Source organism: Lepidochelys kempii, chromosome 7, assembly GCF_965140285.1.
Source record: "Lepidochelys kempii isolate rLepKem1 chromosome 7, rLepKem1.hap1, whole genome shotgun sequence".
NCBI lineage: Eukaryota > Metazoa > Chordata > Testudines > Cheloniidae > Lepidochelys > Lepidochelys kempii.
The window spans coordinates 18,940,851-18,962,055 of NC_136386.1; the positions used below are offsets into that span (position 1 = coordinate 18,940,851).

Here is a 21,205-nt window from a genome sequence, read left to right on the forward strand (position 1 = left end):
CTTCAGACCTTAAGCCAGTCTCTAACCTCTAGCAATCAAGGTGAATCCTGTGTAGGGGGTAGATTATTCCCCAGATGCCTTCTGGAGGATTCTGGCTGCTGCCAGAGATGGGATATTAGACTAGCTGGACTACTATTCTGATCCGTGGTGGGTTTTCAGAAAGCCTTTGACAAGGTCCCTTACCAAAGGCTCTTAAGGAAACCAAGTAGTCGTGGGATAACAGGAGGTCCTCTCATGGTTCAGTAACTACTTAAAAACAGGAAATAAAGGGTAGGATTAAATAGTCAATTTTCACAATGGAAACAGCATCTTTGCTGGGACCATTGCGGTTCTACGTATTCATTAACAAGCTGGAAAAGGGTATGAACAATGAAGTGACAAAATTGCAGCTGCTAAATTATTCAAGATAGTTAGTTCCAAAGCTGATGCCAAAGTTACATGGCAATATCACAAAACTGACTGGGCAATGACATGAATTGTGAAATTCAACATTGATAAATGCAAAGTAATATACATTGTATAAAGTAGGAATTATTTTTCCCCAATGACAAGTTCTAATTTAGCTGTTACTACTCAAGAAAGGGATCTTGGAGTCACAGTGGATCATTCTCTGAAAACTTGAACTAAATGCACAGCCATGGACAAAAACACTAACAATGTTAGGAACTATGAGGAAAGGGATAGAAAATAAGGCAGAAAATATCATCATGCCACTGTAAATCCATGGTGTCCCCACACCTTCAATACTGTGTCCAGTTCTGGTCGCTCCCGTTCACAAAAGATATACTGAAACTGGAAAAGGTTCAGAGAAAGGGAACAAAGATGATCAGGGATATGGAATGGCTTCCCTATGAAGAGAGAGTGAAAAGATTAGGGCTGCTCTGCTTAGAAAAGAGATGAGTAAGGGGGAATATTGTAGAGGTTGGTAAAATCATGAATGGTATGGAAAAATAGAACTGTTTATCCTTCCCAGAATACAAAAACTAGGGGTCACCTGATGAAATTAATAGGCAACAGGTTTAATACAAACATGAGGAAATACTTTCTCACACAATGCTCCATCTGTGGAACTCATTGTCATGGGATGTTGTGGTGGCTAAAAGAATAACAGGGTTCCAAACAGGGTTCTGTGAACTAGAAAAGTTCATAGAGGATTGGTCCATCAGGGGCTATTATCCAAGATGGGCAGGGATGCAATCTCATGCTCAGGGTGTCTCTAAACCTCTGACTGTGAGAAGCCAGGAGACCTTTTCTCACAAGTGTTTTGTCAGAAGCTGGAGTTAAATAGGGCTAAAACCTAAAAAGTTTAAACAGACTGATTAAAAAACTTCTCTCAGGTACTTAGGTTTTGCTTGTAATAATCACCCCATTAATTAATTCACCAGCAAAAAATATGTAAGATGGGTAATGGTTTTAATATAAAACAAAAACAAACTTTCACAAATAAAGGTCACAAAACTCATTTTAATGTGTCCTTTTCACATTCTGCCACAGGAGGGGGAAGGTGGGAGATTGAGAGGTTTCCACCTCACTACCAGTTTTTTCCCCTCCCCTTCTTCCTCAGGAAAAAAGTGTAAAAAAATAATTTAATTTTTAATTTCATTTATTTGTGTTCAAACATTTTGATTTTCATGTGCTGGATTTTTTATTTTGTTGTGAAGTCTTCCATAGATAAACTTTATCAAATGACATTTGTCTTAGGAAAAAATACATTTGACAAAACCTCATTTTTTGATCATCTCTAACTGGACCCACCTATACATAATTGTGTATTTTTAAAGATGATGTGATAAGAAGCTGTTAGTATATAGCAGGTGTGGCCAAACCACACCTCATGAGCCACATGCAGCTCTTTCATAGTTAAAGTGTGGCTTGCTAAGGGCCCCCCTACCCCATGCCCTCAATTCTCCATCTACCAGACTGGCAGGGGAGCTTGGGGCTTCTGGCCTGCAACAGAATGGTGGGGCTAAGGGCTTCTGTCTTGCAGATATGGGGGGGTGGGGTGTCTCAGGGTTTTAGCTCCACTGGGAAATGTCAGAGTGAAGTCCTACACCCCAGTAGGCACTGCCCTGCAGGGCAGGTTGTACATGTCTTGCAGCTTTTGAACTTGTGAAGGTTAGCACATGTGGCTTGAGGGTCAGTAAATTTGGTCACCCCTGGCATATAGTCCCAGATTTTCAAAGGCATTTAGGAATAGGAGTTAAGTGCCTAAATACCTTTGAAGATCTGGTCCATAAATTCCAATTCAAGCAAAGTACTTAAAGGTACTTAATTTTATCTACAATTCATAAGTTTAACCACAGTCTTAAACACTTTGAGTTGGGGACATAATGCCTGTACTTGCAATTCAAGATCTAGTGACCTTTAAAACTATAAACAGTCTGGACCCTAGCAGCTCCCTCAGAAAGCACCTTGCCTGTTAAGTCCCCTAATGGTAAGATTAACCAAGGCAAACTTGTTTTCATTTCTAAACCTGGTGTTGGAAAATCAGAGGTGCCCTGTGGGGTCTTTCATTCTGTGCTTGTACCTGTGGGATCTTAGGAACTTCTTCTGCCAAACTCTCTGCTTTGGATAATTCAGGGCTATGAAGGTTGTGTGTGGCAGCCACAGCACAAATAATAGTTTGAGACTTTGCAATGGGTAGCTTTATAGTCCAGTACATTTTCACTTCTAATTGGGTAAGGAGCCATGGTCCATGGCAAGGGTCCTGAATAACTTACTAATTAGGTGAGGGGCTTGGGTAGAGAGGTTAAAATACTTTTGTAATAAGCAGGTGAGAATCCTAGCGGGGAAAGATTGATGGTAGAGGATCTAAAGCCATGGAGTGATGGCTATGGGATAAAAAGGTTTGCTTCCTAAAAAACAAATCCATTTGAACACCTGAGGAGTGAAGCACAGACACTGAGTGCATGTGTTTTTGCAGAGAACCAGACAACATAAAAAGGAAGAAGGTATTTTAAAATCATGTACAGGAAAAATATCACTCCCATCAGCTTTGGGTATAAGTCAGTGTTAGTTTAAAAATGGAAATACTCCTTTGCTATACTGTTTCTAAAAAGGCTTTATCTCTCATGTTCCAGCAAATATTGATCTTAGATAACTCGGCTTCTTCTCTTTGTATATGCCAACAGTGCAGCTAAACATAAAAAGGAATGGTTTCAGAGTAACAGCCGTGTTAGTCTGTATTCGCAAAAAGAAAAGGAGGACTTGTGGCACCTTAGAGACTAACCAATTTATTAGAGCATAAGCTTTCGTGAGCTACAGCTCACTTCTTCAGATGCATATCGTGGAAACTGCAGCAGGCTTTATATATACACAGAGAATATGAAACAATACCTATTCCCACCCCACTGTCCTGCTGGTAATAGCTTATCTAAAGTGATTTCCAGCACAAATCCAGGTTTTCTCACCCTCCACCCCCCCACACAAATTCACTCTCCTGCTGGTGATAGCCCATCCAAAGTGATAACTCTTTACACAATGTGCATGACAATTAAGCTGGGCTATTTCCTGCATAAATCCAGGTTCTCACATCCCCCCCACCCCCATACACACACAAACTCACTCTCCTGCTGGTAATAGCTCATCCAAACTGACCACTCTTCAAGTTAAAATCCAAGTTAAACCAGAACATCTGGGGGGGGGGGGGGTAGGAAAAAACAAGAGGAAACAGGCTACCTTGCATAATGACTTAGCCACTCCAAGTCTCTATTTAAGCCTAAATTAATAGTATCCAATTTGCAAATGAATTCCAATTCAGCAGTTTCTCGCTGGAGTCTGGATTTGAAGTTTTTTTGTTTTAAGATAGCGACCTTCATGTCTGTGATTGCGTGACCAGAGAGATTGAAGTGTTCTCCGACTGGTTTATGAATGTTATAATTCTTGACATCTGATTTGTGTCCATTTATTCTTTTACGTAGAGACTGTCCAGTTTGACCAATGTACATGGCAGAGGGGCATTGCTGGCACATGATGGCATATATCACATTGGTGGATGTGCAGGTGAACGAGCCTCTGATAGTGTGGCTGATGTTATTAGGCCCTGTGATGGTGTCCCCTGAATAGATATGTGGGCACAGTTGGCAACGGGCTTTGTTGCAAGGATAAGTTCCTGGGTTAGTGGTTCTGTTGTGTGGTATGTGGTTGTTGGTGAGTATTTGCTTCAGGTTGCGGGGCTGTCTGTAGGCAAGGACTGGCCTGTCTCCCAAGATTTGTGAGAGTGTTGGGTCATCCTTTAGGATAGGTTGTAGATCCTTAATAATGCGTTGGAGGGGTTTTAGTTGGGGGCTGAAGGTGACGGCTAGTGGCGTTCTGTTATTTTCTTTGTTAGGCCTGTCCTGTAGTAGGTAACTTCTGGGAACTCTTCTGGCTCTATCAATCTGTTTCTTTACTTCTGCAGGTGGGTATTGTAGTTGTAAGAAAGCTTGACAGAGATCTTGTAGGTGTTTGTCTCTGTCTGAGGGGTTGGAGCAAATGCGGTTGTATCGCAGAGCTTGGCTGTAGACGATGGATCGTGTGGTGTGGTCAGGGTGAAAGCTGGAGGCATGCAGGTAGGAATAGCGGTCAGTAGGTTTCCGGTATAGGGTGGTGTTTATGTGACCATTGTTTATTAGCACTGTAGTGTCCAGGAAGTGGATCTCTTGTGTGGACTGGACCAGGCTGAGGTTGGTGGTGGGATGGAAATTGTTGAAATCATGGTGGAATTCCTCAAGGGCTTCTTTTCCATGGGTCCAGATGATGAAGATGTCATCAATATAGCGCAAGTAGAGTAGGGGCTTTAGGGGACGAGAGCTGAGGAAGCGTTGTTCTAAATCAGCCATAAAAATGTTGGCATACTGTGGGGCCATGCGGGTACCCATAGCAGTGCCGCTGATCTGAAGGTATACATTGTCCCCAAATGTGAAGTAGTTATGGGTAAGGACAAAGTCACAAAGTTCAGCCACCAGGTTAGCCGTGACATTATCGGGGATAGTGTTCTTGACGGCTTGTAGTCCATCTTTGTGTGGAATGTTGGTGTAGAGGGCTTCTACATCCATAGTGGCCAGGATGGTGTTATCAGGAAGATCACCGATGGATTGTAGTTTCCTCAGGAAGTCAGTGGTGTCTCGAAGGTAGCTGGGAGTGCTGGTAGCGTAGGGCCTGAGGAGGGAGTCTACATAGCCAGACAATCCTGCTGTCAGGGTGCCAATGCCTGAGATGATGGGGCGCCCAGGATTTCCAGGTTTATGGATCTTGGGTAGTAGATAGAATATCCCAGGTCGGGGTTCCAGGGGTGTGTCTGTGCGGATTTGATCTTGTGCTTTTTCAGGAAGTTTCTTGAGCAAATGCTGTAGTTGCTTTTGGTAACTCTCAGTGGGATCAGAGGGTAATGGCTTGTAGAAACTCGTGTTGGAGAGCTGCCGAGCAGCCTCTTGTTCATATTCCGACCTATTCATGACGACAACAGCACCTCCTTTGTCAGCCTTTTTGATTATGATGTCAGAGTTGTTTCTGAGGCTGTGGATGGCATTGCGTTCCGCATGGCTGAGGTTATGGGGCAAGTGATGCTGCTTTTCCACAATTTCAGCCCGTGCACGTCGGCGGAAGCACTCTATGTAGAAGTCCAGTCTGCTGTTTCGACCTTCAGGAGGAGTCCACCTAGAATCCCTCTTTCTGTAGTGTTGGTTGGGAGACCTCTGTGGATTAGTATGCTGTTCAGAGGTATTTTGGAAATATTCCTTGAGTCGGAGACGTCGAAAATAGGATTCTAGGTCACCACAGAACTGTATCATGTTCGTGGGGGTGGAGGGGCAGAAGGAGAGGCCCCGAGATAGAACAGCTCCTTCTGCTGGGCTGAGAGTATAGTTGGATAGGTTAACAATATTGCTAGGTGGGTTGAGGGAACCATTGCTGTGGCCCCTTGTAGCATGTAGTAGTTTAGAAAGTTTAGTGTCCTTTTTCTTTTGTAGAGAAGCAAAGTGTGCGTTGTAAATGGCTTGTCTAGTTTTAGTAAAATCCAGCCACGAGGAAGTTTGTGTGGAAGGTTGGTTTTTTATGAGAGTATCCATTTTTGAGAGCTCATTCTTAATCTTTCCCTGTTTGCTGTAGAGGATGTTGATCAGGTGATTCCGCAGTTTCTTTGAGAGCGTGTGGCATAAGCTGTCAGCATAGTCTGTGTGGTATGTAAGAACCACTAACCCAGGAACTTATCCTTGCAACAAAGCCCGTTGCCAACTGTGCCCACATATCTATTCAGGGGACACCATCACAGGGCCTAATAACATCAGCCACACTATCAGAGGCTCGTTCACCTGCACATCCACCAATGTGATATATGCCATCATGTGCCAGCAATGCCCCTCTGCCATGTACATTGGTCAAACTGGACAGTCTCTACGTAAAAGAATAAATGGACACAAATCAGATGTCAAGAATTATAACATTCATAAACCAGTCGGAGAACACTTCAATCTCTCTGGTCACGCGATCACAGACATGAAGGTCGCTATCTTAAAACAAAAAAACTTCAAATCCAGACTCCAGCAAGAAACTGCTGAATTGGAATTCATTTGCAAATTGGATACTATTAATTTAGGCTTAAATAGAGACTTGGAGTGGCTAAGTCATTATGCAAGGTAGCCTGTTTCCTCTTGTTTTTTCCTACCCCCCCCCCCCCCCCCAGATGTTCTGGTTTAACTTGGATTTTAACTTGAAGAGTGGTCAGTTTGGATGAGCTATTACCAGCAGGAGAGTGAGTTTGTGTGTGTATGGGGGTGGGGGGGATGTGAGAACCTGGATTTATGCAGGAAATAGCCCAGCTTAATTGTCATGCACATTGTGTAAAGAGTTATCACTTTGGATGGGCTATCACCAGCAGGAGAGTGAATTTGTGTGGGGGGGTGGAGGGTGAGAAAACCTGGATTTGTGCTGGAAATCACTTTAGATAAGCTATTACCAGCAGGACAGTGGGGTGGGAATAGGTATTGTTTCATATTCTCTGTGTATATATAAAGCCTGCTGCAGTTTCCACGATATGCATCTGAAGAAGTGAGCTGTAGCTCACGAAAGCTTATGCTCTAATAAATTGGTTAGTCTCTAAGGTGCCACAAGTCCTCCTTTTCTTTTTATAAAAAGGAATGTTACACACCCCAGCGCAGCTATGTAAATGTGCAGTGTCTCTCTCTGCCATGTCTTTTCAGTGCAATTGGGAAGTAGTAAAGAAAGGAGGGCCGCTATAAACAGAAATACAGCTCAAAGACCTAGCGCAGCACCTCTTGGTGATGGAGAAAGGGTATGAAAACTGCTCTCAACTTTTTCATCTGAAAATATCCATAATGAAACTTGTGTGATATACTTCACTCCAGCAAAGGGTTAGGGTTTTAACCAAAGCCAGGTGAGCAAGCTTTAGTTGTTGAGTTTTCTTCTTAGTGCTTTCTCCCCTGATGACCCACATTACATCAAGTGAAGACCAGAGAAGATAATACTAGTAGGGCGAGATACCCAATGCTGATAGCTGCACTAGAGCATGCCAAGAGAACAAGTTTTATTCTAGTTCCTTGCTCAAGGCTTTATCAGAGCTGCCACAGTCCCCCAGTTATTAAGGGCAGTACAGCATATGCCCTTGGGCACATCAGGAAGGGTCTCCAGCAGCCACCTGATGTTAATGCTGGTCACAAATCTGAGGGGTTTTTTTGCAAAAGAAAGGAACAGTAGTGGGGAATGGCTAACTGGACACTGGATAGACACTCATGGTAAAACCACTGCAAACAAAAGGCTGGGTGGCCTAGTCAAAAAGAGCACTGCAACTGAGGAGAGCTGGGTTCTAGTCCTGGTTCTGCCACTGGCCTGCTGGGTGACCTGGGGCAGGTCACTTCCCCAACTTGTGCCTCTGTTTCCCAATTTGTAAAATGGGGATAATACTGACTTCCTTTGTAAAGAGCTTTGAGATTTGCTGATTATGAGAGCTACATATTATTTCTCAGTTAGCACAGAACACCAGGGTTGTAACCAATAGAACTTTATTCCATTTTTATTGAAACCAAAAAACACCTGAGGTACAGTACACAAAAGTGTCTAAAAAAGAAATAGTTTAAAATTAATAGCTTTGAAGATTTGGGAAATTTTTAAATAAGAACTTTCAACCAAATGTAAAGACAAATTGTAAAGCAATAATACCTTTGTACACTTCACTGCTCCTTTCCATATGAAGGTAGTCTCTGTGTGGTCCTTCGTCTTACCCTCAAGTTGTTTTCACTAGGTATCAGGATCGGATTCTTTTTTGGTGAAGGACTCTGGCAAGTCTTTAGGGTACTTGAGTGGGGAGAGCACAGCTCAAGCTGAAAGCTCTCCGAGCCCTCTTCTGAAGAAGGGGATGTTGAGCCTTGGTCAGAGCCTTTCCACCAGGAGAGCCACAGCTCAAGTTTCAGTACTTATCTGTGATGTCCTCAGTTGAGTTAACCAAAGTCCTCCAGCAAAAAGAACAAGTCAGACCCTGATCATGTAGAGGAAGGGAGGTTCTGATTACACATCAGAAAGGAACTGCATAGGGCACAATATTTTGCTCTACAGTTCATCTTCAATTTCAGAAAACTGACATTAAGGCTGATGATCAATACTGCGTTTGTAGCTTTTACCATTAACGGTTACAGGATGTTCATCAGATTTTCATATCTAGAAGGGTCATATAAATCATGTTAAGTGATTAATCTCCTTGCATTGCAACTAGTGTGCTATTAAATCCATCTGTCATTGTTCGTTCTGCTGACCCTCTGTAATAGCAGACACTGCTCCTTGGCCCTTATTGACATCGCTGATGCACACCCACAGTCCGTCTACTGATTCCTTCCATAAAGTGACCTGAAAACAGATCAGGAAGGAGAAGTATTAGCCTTAGTAAAATACCAGTACTCTTCCCCTCCCTTCTTTTGGAGTTCATTGTACACCACATGGTCTTTCCCCACCATTGTTCGTTTCATACACTTTTTAAAAACACCTCTGCATATTGCTGAGTCCAGTCATCTCTTCATATGATCACGCCTAATGATAAAAGGTTCTTCATAATGCTCTCAACCCAGACAATGACTGACATCCTAATTCATAAGTTCTGACAGTTATAACTGCACAAGGAAGGGATGGTATGTTAATATCCTACATAAGACACTAACTGATTCCACTGCCATCAAACAATACTGGACCGCAATTCTAATTTCCATACCCCAGAAAGCACTGCAGTTTGTCAGTCCTAAGTAGTTGAACAGGAGTTTGGCCTTTCTGATGAAGAGAACAGGAAAGGTAATGTACAAGAAATAGGTAGCACTAGAATACTTAGGATAAGGAGGTTTGAAGATAGGAAGACAGACTTAAAACACCTCACTTAGATTCACGTGTGACTGGTAATGTGAAAAAGGAAACCTAATACAAGAGACTGAATTCCCAGATCAAGGTAGTCCTCTCTGTGTGATGCTACTGCTGACCATCTCAGTTAAGTCAGGGTAGCTGGTTAACTGACCAGCAGAATCTGGACAGTGCAATTCTCCAGAATAAATTCTAACTAACTACACCCCTATTTAAAGTGAATGTACACTGGAAGGATTGTATTTTTCAAAATACTCCAAAAAAATTTAGCTCTTTAGTGTTTTAAAAATCAGGTGTTTAACTCTCTCACTGAAAGAAACAGAATCTTATTTTCAAATTGCCTTTAAAGTATTTTGTTAAGAGAACTGGCTTGTACATCCACTAGAGACAAGAATGAAGAAAGCCCTTCATGCTGAACTGGAGCCTACACCAGAAGTCATGTTCTTGATATGGCTCAACTGAGAATTTGGAAAAGCACCTAACAGTTCAGAGCTTAAGTTAGCATTGTGCTCCATCAGTTAGCTCTACTGAGAACAGCCACACGCAAAGTTCAAGCCACAGCACTCACTTTGTTGTCTCCTCCTGACACAGCAAGAATGTTTGCAGTAATAGACCAGCTAACGTGCCAGACTACATCATTGAACTTGTGCAGCAATTTTGGTGACCATGAATTTCCAGAGGCATCATCACAAGTCCAGATGAACACTCTGCCATCCTGAGAAAAAGCAAAACAAGTCTGTAGAACCAATGGTGGCATATTGCAATACTGAAACAAGATTATCTGGGCTTTATAGCTGCACTCTGCTCACTTCAAAAAGCAGCAACAACATAATCTGTAAGATAGTCATTTTATGTGCAATTGTTTAAAAACACCATGACGACAACAGTGCTGGACAGGTTTGGTTTTTCTAAGAGGTCTAAATGAAAAATGCAGAAACATTAAAGTGCCGTTGGGGTCAAAAAAGTAGCTATATAGATATTGACATATCCCTCCTCAAGAGATCTGCTCTCTGAGCATTCTGGGTCACATCAGCTGAATTTTCTGACATAAATATGTTCTCGTTACTTTTTATTCTGCCAGTCTTACAAAGCCAACACTGCCACACAAGAGCGAGCTAGTTCTTCTCTGGCACATACAGCAGTGGAACTGTTCAATAAATACCAACTGGAGAATCTTTATTACTGCTGAGGCTATAGGAACCTGAAAGGAGGACTGGACCCTCAAATCTCAGGTTATTTGCAGGGCTAGCAATTAGGGAAAAAATATTTTTATTTGTGAAATGGGCAAGTTAGATCCCAAGTCATTAAGAGCTTTTCAGCTTAGAACCACACTTCATAATGGGACTCCTGTACCCACTTTTTCTTTCTCTATCAAATGGCTGTCTTTGCTGCACTGATCTACTCCTTCACTCTCGTCAAATATTACGTCTGTTAAGCATCTGAGCTCAAACTCTGTAGAAATTTCTTAAGGGAAGTAGTAGAAGCCTAGGACAGCTAAGTACAGATGGGGCACAACATCCTAGAACAATGGATTGGCATGATGACTGGTTAGAGCTGAAAAAGCTGCATTATCTCTCCTACTTGATTACCTTTCATGCAGCACAGCAATCTTGAAGTGGGGGGCATTGTCAGAGCCAGCATGTTTCTCACGGATGAGTGTCTTACCTGTGAACAGCTGGCAATGGTACTTGTTGGCAAACCTATGGAGGGAGCCCAGGCTACATCTCGGACCCAGTCACTGTGAGCCTCCAGCTTCTGTTCTTCCTTCCACTGGCCATCTTCCTCTCTGAAGAGATTGTAAGACATATTCATGCAAAGAAAGGAGCAGCAGCAACAACCCCTCCCATTTTGGAAGGTGGTATTCTGTAATGTATTCAATACTCCTGAGAGGGTGTCGGATTTATCCATAATGCTGGCAGCAGACATCCCCTTCTTCTCCCCCTCAGTATAACACAGGCCTGACTTGAAGGGACAGTTGCTCTAGGGATGAGAATTCAGTTTCCATGGTCTGTACACCTCTTGGCTCAAGAGAGTTGGAATTATATTCCAACAACTTCGGGCACAGCCAGTTCAAAGTATATTTGCTTCTCAAAATATAAAGTGAAGCAGGATTGTGTTGAGTTTTAACCACCATAATAAATGCAATAGGATGCAAAAGTCATGGAACTGTTAAGAGAAAAGCTTTTAAAGCATGGAAGGCAACATGGAATTACTTAAAACGTTATATGAGATACCAACGATGACATATAAAGGTTATTTGGGAGATCAGCAAAGAAACTGTTCCCTTTTACAGGAAGAGGAAAGAAACAAAGTCTCTAATTCAGACAGCGGGGATGCTTACTTCCAAATCTTGATGAGGTTGTCACAGCCACCCGATGCAAATCTTTTGATGTAATTTGGTTTTTGGCCGGATGGCTGGTCTATAAGGCTTCCTGGTACAACTGCAGGGGCCCAGCTAACAGCATTACAGCCGATCTGTGCAAGAACAGAATTTCACTGTTAGATTTCTTACTCTTTAAAGATGCTGGGGTTACAAGAGATACTATCTCTACCTTCCATACTGCTCCAGGGCAGCAAGCATCCAGGGATGACTCCTGAACCTAAGTTTCCCACACAATGCTGTATTGAGATCTGATGAGCAAGCAGACCAGATATGGTCTAGTCTCAAACACAGCACAACAGTTACTGAGAAGGCCAGGAGGGCAGAGAGGGGGAGGGGAAAAAAAGTTTAGTGGACAAAAACTACACCTTTCTCATGCAAGTGGCTACATAAATCAACTTCTGTTTTTACTAAGACAAGGTAAAGCTGCACAGTGCTACAGCTTTGAATGACTATTGTTAAAGGCAGCATTTGAGGTCACAGGGCAGACCTGGCACTGCAGTCATCTCTCATTTCCATTCTATTTTACTGTCCACAATGTACAACAGCTTCCCACTTATATTTTACTTTTAACAAAAACTCTGTCATGTTTCATCTTGGGAAACCTCCTCTCCAAGTGTGTGTCACTTCACTGTTCTCTGTCTTGACTTAGACTGTAAGCCCTTTGGGGCAACAACAGTATGCCTACAGAGCAACGTGCATGTTCACGGAGCTATAGAAATACACTTACAGTATGCGCATTGCTGATCTTTTTGATTTCCCACTGCCCATCGCCTGTGTAGCTCAACAATGAAATGGCCCCATCAGAGCTCCCGCAGGCGAGGATCAAGCCATAGTCATGTGGTGCCCAGCAGACGGAATTCACTGTCAGAAACATATTGAAGATTGGATTACTCCCTGGTGACTGACTGGTATGACACTTTGGAAGCCACAAGTAAGGCACTAAGATGAAGTAAGTTACCTTTTTAATCAGCTTAAGGGTCCTTATTGAAGATAATAAAATACCTGCAGCATTTTTAAGAATAGTTTGAAATCCTGAGTTTCTTCTGTGACAGCTGAGACCCCCAGAACAGAGCCAGGAACTGAGTTATAGGCATCAACATCAGATTCAGAGGAAAAACGAACAGCTATTTTGCTTTAAACCATATTTATTTGTGCCAGGTGAGTACTTAATGGGAGCACAGCATACTACTGTGCATAATTATGGTCTTCAGGTTCCAAAACCCTGTTCCTTCCTACCAGGAATGGGAGTGATGCAGAGACTGTGTTCAGTGTTGGCAGAGAAGAGTACTTGAGAGATTCTGGCCAGTACACAAATAGTGTGACCCCCTTGCCACAAACTTCTTGTGATGATCCCTAGGGGGAGGTGATGGATGTGTGCACAGAGACCTCTTCAGCCAAAAATGCCCCCAACACCACAAAATGCACTTATTTGTAGTTTTTGTAAGTCTACAGTCATATTCTGTTAAAGAATTGGAATCTTAAACCTTCAGTCAGGCTCAGCCCTAGAAGCAAGTATCTCATGCTATCCAACAGCAGCTCAGCTGGCCCAATAAAGAGAGACGTACACACCAAAGACCTGATACAGCAGTCCTTACTCAAGCTAAGCTGACAACACATGAAGCAGCAGGATGGGGCACCTACATCTTTTCCACTCTTCCTCAGGAGGCTGAGCACAGCAACCCAGGGTCCTGTGGGTTGTGTTTTTTTTTTTTTTTTTAATTAAAAGGGAGACCGATGATCCAGAAAGGCCTGCCACTCTCACAGAACAGCCTCTTTATAAAAAAAAATAACAGCACTGTAAACCAACCCCACCTACTCTGAAAGCATTCCCGCTATAGTGACCATATACCATTCTGTTTGTAGCGTGCTGTATTATACCCATCTAGCATGATATGCCTGTAAGCTTGTTCAGTTAGGTATTCATTGTTGTGACACATTTCATAGCATACAATACCCTTCATATGATGTTCATGTTATATATAATGAACTATCAAGCCTGAGACTGGCCACATAGGGAAGGAAGCACTATATTGTAGAACTCTTCTCCATGCCAGTTTAAGATGGTATTTTATGAAATAGTCCTTTCCCCCCCTTATTTAATAAAAATGACATTAAAATTTTAAACCCCAGTCACCTTCCAACACCCAAGACTGTCAAACACACACATTGTTATATGACAGATGAGCAAAAAGATTAAGATACAACTAGATCTCCTCTACAGTTAGAACACTCCACGTACCCGAGGAGTCATGCCCAGTGTACTCATATGTCTTTTCCCAAGTGCCATTTTCTTCCTTCCAGACAATAACTTTCCTGTCGTAGGAACACGAGGCCAGAATATTTCCATACATGGGATGAGCCCAGGCAACTTGCCACACAGGACCTTCATGGCTATAAGAAACAACAGTAGTTGGGAAAGATAAGGAAAGCATGGCATTTGAAGAGGAGAAACCTCTTTCAATCTTGCCTGTTTCACAGCAGGCAAATTGCAAAGCAATTTTTCCCCCCTTGCAAATAATGACCACCAGACACTTTTGTAGTGTCAAGATGAAAGTGGGAGAGCAATGAAGGGTGCAACTTGGATGCATTGGTTAAGAGAAAATCCAAAATATTCATTCACACACTAGCTACTAAGAGTGCATATTTATTTCTAGAATACCAGAGATGTCAAGGTTGAAAAGCATCAAGTTATTTTTAACTTGCTTGCTTTCTCCACTCACAGTAATACAAGGAAAGTTTAAAGACAGCCAGCCAGAGTAACTACTTCCCAGGAGGAATCTATAGTGCACACTGCATAGTGCAGGTGTGAATTATTATGCACATCATTTAAAAAAAACACGCACCTGTAGAATAAATATAAAATTAGAAAATTAAAAAGTTAACTTAAGTCTGGTTAAAGAAATGTGTTGTAAAGAAAGGCCTAACTAGCAAGTAAAAGAAAGAGCATGAAAGAAATTAATTATAAGGCCAGAAGCAATGAAGTACAGAGGATGTCTGATGCAATAAGACAAACAGAACCTGTCCTAAAAGCCAAAGCAGATCTTCTCACCCCACATGCCAATGTTAGTTCAAAAATTAGGGCCTGTGTGACCCCAGGTGCAAAGGAGAAAAACAAAACAAAAACCTGTTTGTCAGCGGTAGAGAGGAAAGGCTGTAAATCTTCTCTGGATTAAGACTAGAAAATAAGGGTGAACTGTCTCAAATTGTTTTTTTTAGCTGAAGTCAGTACTTGGCAGTGACACCTCTTGTTTGTTAAAGGGTATAAAAAGTAAACTCAAAGCGTTCCATTACTAATACCTGCCTGACCATGCTGGAGCCAACCAATATGGGTCTAAGTCCCACTGGGTTTAGCCCATTTGTAAGAATTTTGATCAAATGCTTATAAATGTTTTGTTACTGTTTGGATGTGGTAAGTTGCTTATTATTTACACTTTTTAGGCATGTTTGGAGCAACTGTATAAATACCATTTGGTCTTTTGATTTAATAAAGGAATTTATGGTTCATTAGTGTTGTGATAATATCCTGCATAAATAATAATAATGATTCCAATATCATCCCACCAGACATTGTCATGCCAATAATCCATTGATTAGTTACATGAGATTATTTTTCATTTAATGTACTCACCCTCTCAGGTCAGCTATGAGGATCTGCCCTCCATTCCTTACATCAAAGATTTTTACAGATCTGTCAGAGGAGCAGGTTGCTAATCGAGTACCATAATAATCCATCTGAGCATCATGCTGGAAGGTAACAGAGACTTCCATTAACATCTGCATACTCTTGCTGCATTAATAAATATTATGGATTTTATGCTTTAAAAGTAGCTGTAACAATTGTGAACTGTTTACCAAGTCAGAGCAGTAGGATAAAAAGGTTAGATAGCTTATAAATGATCTTATTCATATAAATCATTTCATTTCCCAGAGATATTTTCTTATTTTCTCAAAAGAGTTAGCTATTAAAATACAGATATTAAAAGTATTTTACACTTCTCTATGACTTGGGTATATCATTCCACTATAGTAAAAAGTAGTAGTGTCTAGTAGTTATAGCAAGGGACAGGAAGCTGGTACTCTGGGGTTCACTCTCTGCCACTGACTCTCTAGCCCTGCGCAAGTTGCTTAATTTTATTTATTTCAGCTTTCCTCTTTGTAAAATAAAAGAATACTGACCTACCTCACCTGTGTATCCAGAGGCTTCATTAATCAATGTTTGTAAGTCATTTTGAGATCCTTCCATATAAAGCACCAAAGAAGTGCAGAGTTATCAAGAAAAGGCCCTTGTATTTTCAGTGGAAGACTCACATTCTGAAGTGCCATTATACTCCCTATCTAAGTAGGCATGCACATGTTAATCCTCCTCAATTTCATTCTTCCAAGTTCTCTAAGCAACAGCCTACGTTCTTAGGGTTGGGGTTTTTTTTTTTTTGTTTCACAGCAGCAGGTCCCAGACATTACAATGAGAGCTCTTAATTGTTTCTCCTTCCTCAACCAGCTCAACTTCCCTAGCCATCACCAAATGAAATAGGCTTAACAGCTTTCAAGGCTTTTGCTTTCTTCCATCCAAAGCTGTAACACATCCCCTTACCTCTACTACACGCTCACTCAAGCTGTCACTAGGAGGTGCCTTAAGGATAAGCTCATTGAAGTCATTGGGATTACACAGGTAACTGGGAGCAGAATTTTCCCCACTACTACACTTAAAAAAACAAAATTAAAACAGTTTTGCTCTACTGAAGAAAAAAATCCTCAGTTTTTATTTTAAAAACTAAAATACTTACAATCATGTCCTCATGAGAGGTGTCCACAGTGTTAATTACTGACACCTGGGTGGGGAAAAATAATTTATATTTAGTGCAGATGCCAACCTGGAGACAGAAACTAACATAGTTTAACCAGAGGCAAATTTATATTAAAATACCTAGGTAAGATGTAATCACCTATGCTTCACTAAGGATATAACCCATTTCCATTCAATAAGAACTTCATTTCAGGTCAATCTTAGTTTATCTTTGCAAATGTTGTTGTTAAGGTGGAAAAAGTACAAATAGGCATGCTTTGTTCTGGGTTTTGGTAAGTGAATTTGGCACTGACTTGGCCCTCCACAGAGAATGAAGTCCTCTCTTTTATTTATGAAAAAGAGTGAAAGCCCAGGCCCTGGCAATGCAATCCTCCACACAGTATTCTACCAATATTTTTAGCCTCTGTCCTGGAAGAATCACATCTAGAGAAGGAAGGACAGCTTGATCTCCCTGACTAGTCTTTGCTGAGGCTGTCAACAAATGTGTGTCAGTGCAAAGAGATTGGAAACTGGACTGAAACCTAACTCATTTCACAGGACCCACCTGAACAGGCATCAGCTCCTAGTTATTTCAGCTCCTTAGCCAGACTAGACTTGATGAAGCAATGCAGAAGTAAAGGATTGTACCCATCAATCCCTTGAACTGTTCAGTCCCCCTAGTAAACTTTTTGGGGATGAAGGACAAGAGAATACCCTCACCAGACATTCAGAATTCAGAACTTCCCCACATTCTGACTTCATTCACCTGGCACTGCTCACTTCAGAATACCAACGAATCCTGTTTGGTTGGCAGAGACAGCCTTTTTGCATCTATTCTGCATCTTGCTAACAGTCCCTTTGTAAGAAGGCAACAAGACCACTAGGCAGCAGCTAAAATAAGGGGCCGGAGCTCCAGAGTTTTTACTCCAATTCAGACAAACAGGCTACAAAGAAGTCACTTCACCTCTCTGTGCCTCACCTGTAAAGTACAGTTCTCCAGTCTGTGAAACAGGGTTAATGATACCAAACACCCCCCAGGGTGTAAAGCGCTATACAAGGACGTGTCTACACTTACAGTGCTGAACCAGTGCAGCTGCTGCATTTCAGTGAAGACATGACTATACCAACAGGAGAGCTGCTACGGTTGGCATAGTTAATCCACCTAAGCGAAAGGCAGGAGCTATGAAGCCCTCCTGCCGGCATAGCAGGGTCTACAATGGGGGGTTAGGTCAGTATAACTACGTCACTCAGAGGTGTGGATTTTCCACGCCCTTGAGCGACATGGTTATAGCAACATAAGCTGGTAATGCCGATCAAGTCTTAGGTATATAGCAGGCATGCATCACATGTCAAAGCCCAACGGGGCTGTTACAGCTTATGTATCTTCCAAGGAGGCACTGTAGTTTGTGGAACAGCCACGAGCAGCCGCCGCTGGGGCTACACTTCTGCTGCCTCTTCAAACAAAAGATTTATCTTCTCTATCCTACACTCGACTCCCGCGACGTTTCTGATTTGCTACCCATCGCACAACAGGGTAAAGGGGGCAGGGGAACTACTGAACCGGAGCTGCTGGGGCATGGAGACATCACCCGGCCAGGGCCCTGCAGGTGGGAGCTCTCGAGCCTGCGGCCGACGAGGAAGCGAGGGGCCCGTCCTCACTTCGGGCCAGTGCGAAAGCGGGGAAGACGCCCCCCGCCAGTGGCCGCGGGGGAGGCGAGAAGGGCCCGTCCCGCGGGAAGCCCGGGGCAGGCAGGGGGCGCGGGATGGACCTGATCGGCCCGCGCAGATACAGGGAGGTCGAGGCCCTGGGGCACTGTCTCCCTCCCGGTGGAAATCAGCCGCTCGCGGGAACCTTACCATGGCGGCGGCGGCGCTAACGCTGCTCTGGCTGCGGGCTAGGCCGGGCCGGGTTCCTGCGGCTGCAGCCGGCGGTTCTCAGACGTGGCAGCTCCCGGTCCGGCGATGAAGCCACCCCGGTCGGGAACATGAGCCCCACGCTCTTCTTCCCGTCACGCCAAGGTTCCGCCTGCCGCTCAGGCCCAGCTCGCCCACACGTCCTGCTCCGTGCGGGCACTCACCCCTGCGGGATGGGCTTCCTTACCCACCGCCAGCTCTCAGGCCCTGCTGCGCTCAAGACCTGCCCTGCTGCCTTGCCCTCGCAGCTCAGTGCCGCCTGCGGGCAGGCCTAGCTCCTCCAGCGCCAGTTGCTCTCTAGCCTGTGGGGAGCATTCCACTCTCCAGTATTAAGTTAATGACACCAAGGGAGGGGGCAACAAGAAAAGGAGGACTTGTGGCACCTTAGAGACCAGCCAATTTATTTGAGCATGAGCTTTCGTGAGCTACAGCTCACTTCATCGAGGGGGAATCTCATTCATCCCTAAAACAGCCCACACAGTGACCCCAAACTTCCCAGGGGGCCAAATAGCAACTCCTGCTAGATTTTCCATTTTGCCTTTAAAACGGACTAGCCACCTCAGGCAGCTGCCCTTTTACCCAGATTAAAGGGCTTGCCTACTACATTACCCAGACACAGAAGTCAAAAACCAGACAGGTGGCAGCCCTACCCCAGGGAGTTGTTCCTGATTAACTCCAGCTGTGGACACTGAGTCTGGAATAAAAATGCCTCGTTCCTGTTTAGCTGAACCATAGAACAGTTAATCAGGAACAATTTAACACACTGGCAAGCCCTAAACTGCTTGTTTTGCTGTCCTATTCCCATTAACTCAATGTCTTGGAGAGAGCAGCACCAGTGGGTTAGAGCTGGTATGAACTAACAGGTGAGTTACAGTGCACAGGGCTCAGCCATACTGCTCGAGATAAGCCAAAATCTCAACTGAAACAGCCTCAAACTTATTGGAAGTTCACATCTGGCTAAAAACATAGGGATTTGGGACCAAAACCCCAGCTCCAAATATTTCTAATCTTTGGCCAGCATCCACTAGCCTCTCTAATAGGGTTACCAACTTTCTACTCCCACAAAACCAAACACCCTTGACCCGCCCCTCCTCAGAGGCCCTACCCATGCCCTGCCCCTTCTCTGAGGCCCCACTCACTCCATCACCTCCTCTCTCTGTCACTCGCTCTCCCCACTCTCACTCACTTGCTCATTTTCACCTGGCTGGCTCAGGGGGCTGGAGTGTGAGAGGGAGTGAGGGTCTGGCTGGGAGTGAGGGCTCTGGAGTGGAGCCAGGGATGATGAGTTTGGGGTGTAAGAGGGAGCTGAGGGGTGGACCGAGGGGTTTGGAGTATGGGAGGGGGCTCTGGGCTCAGGCAGGGGATTGGGAGGAGGTATGGGCTCTGGATGTGAGTTCTGGGGTGGGGCCAGAAATGAGGGGTTCAGGGTGCAGGAGGGGGCTCTGGGAAGGGGCAGAGGATTGGGGTGTGGGGGGGTGAGGACACCAGCTGGGGGTGTGGGCTTTGGGGTGGGGCTGGGATGAGGGGTTTGGGGTGCAGGAGGGTGCTCTGGGCTAGAACTGAGGGGTTTGGTGGGCAGGAGCGGGATCAGAGCTGGGGTTTGGAGGGGGCTCCAGCTGGGGGTATGGGCTCTGGGGTGGGCATGAGGGGTTTGGGATGCAGGAGGGTGCTCTGTGCTGGGATTGAGGGGTTTGGAGGGCAGAAGGGGGATCAGGGCTGGGGCAGAGGTTGGGGCCCAGGAAGGGGTCAGGGGTGCAGGCTCCAGGAGGCCCATACCTCAAGCAGCTCCCAGAAGCAGCCGTCCTGGTTCCTACATGGAGGCGCTGCCCTGTCTGCAGGTGCTGCCCACACAGCTCCCATTGGCTGCGGTTTCTGGCCAATGGGAGCTGCGAGGGCAGTGGCAGTGTGCAGTGCTCCCTGGCTGCCCCTACACGTAGGAGCCAGAGGGGGGATATGCCGGCTGCTTCCCAGGAGCTGCATAGTGTGAAGGCTAGTAGGAAGCCTGCTAGCCCCACTGTGTGGAGCTGCCAAACTGACAGTCATCGGCCTGGTCAGCAGTGCTGACCGGAGCCATCAGGATCCCTTTTGAACAGGGTGTTTTGGTCGAAAACCAGACACCTGGTCAGTGGTCACCCTATTCTCTACTACTGGTTGAGAGTCATGAGTATAACTAGACCCTTCACTCCCAATTTTTTAAATAACTGTTGAAAGTTTCTTCCAGTTGTTAGGACACCATAGTTAGCATCTGAAAGGTTAGCTTCTCAAAATTGCTATCTGTAAGGCTCCAATTGCTTCTCAAAATTGCTACCTGTAAGCCCCAGTTCTGCAATGAGCTTCCATGCAGCCGCTCAGAGCTTACAGGAGGAAAAGTCTCCTGGATTCTAAATAAACTTGAAATCTGCTGGTCCTTAAAACAGAGTTTTACCCTTTTGCGTCTCAAACCAATCAATAATTGGGATTTCTGTGACTATTGTGTGCAGAATAATTGCAAATGTGAAACCCTAGATGGTCACAGATTGTCATGCTATAATAACTAAATTTTTAATCCTGATCCTTACTCTCAAAGGGCTCAGAGCACTGCAATAACAAAGGGGGTCAATAATTTATAATAAAATCACTTCCCTCCTATAATAAAATATAATGTTACTGGGCATCTAACACCAAAAATATATATATGGAAGAAGAAATAAATGTGGGGGCAAATAGCGGTCATAACAGAAATCCTTTTGTAGGGGAGGGGGAATGTTTTGTGTTATCAGTTAAAAGGAGGGAAGGTCTCTGACGGATGTGAA

At 44.0% G+C, this 21,205-nt stretch overlaps 2 protein-coding genes across 5 annotated transcripts in view; both read right to left on the bottom strand.

Moving 5' to 3' along the window:
• The window catches only part of GHRL (ghrelin and obestatin prepropeptide), a 13,674-nt gene extending 5,441 nt beyond the window's left edge, over positions 1–8,233 (bottom strand). For 2 of the 3 annotated variants that reach the window (XM_073351240.1, XM_073351237.1), the window contains exon 1: positions 8,155–8,233. The gene's annotated coding sequence lies outside the window, so the exon portion shown is untranslated. The remainder of the gene's footprint in view (positions 1–8,154) is intronic. The other variant, XM_073351239.1, reaches the window with a different exon arrangement.
• Positions 7,981–20,236, bottom strand: SEC13 (SEC13 homolog, nuclear pore and COPII component). Of its 2 annotated transcripts, XM_073351236.2 has the most exons (10): positions 20,190–20,236; positions 18,357–18,715; positions 16,501–16,545; positions 15,345–15,460; positions 13,956–14,107; positions 12,444–12,577; positions 11,675–11,808; positions 10,999–11,119; positions 9,902–10,048; positions 7,981–8,835 (listed from the first exon to the last, which is right to left on the bottom strand). In XM_073351236.2, the coding sequence occupies exons 2-10, from the start codon at positions 18,357–18,359 to the stop codon at positions 8,725–8,727; spliced, it is 963 nt and encodes a 320-aa protein (XP_073207337.1). In that variant the 5' UTR covers positions 18,360–18,715; positions 20,190–20,236; the 3' UTR covers positions 7,981–8,724. The 2 variants fall into 2 exon arrangements, with proteins under 2 accessions (XP_073207337.1, XP_078709702.1); XM_078853576.1 differs by lacking the exons at positions 18,357–18,715; positions 20,190–20,236 and adding an exon at positions 17,065–17,298.
• Between the last annotated feature and the right edge of the window lie 969 nt (positions 20,237–21,205).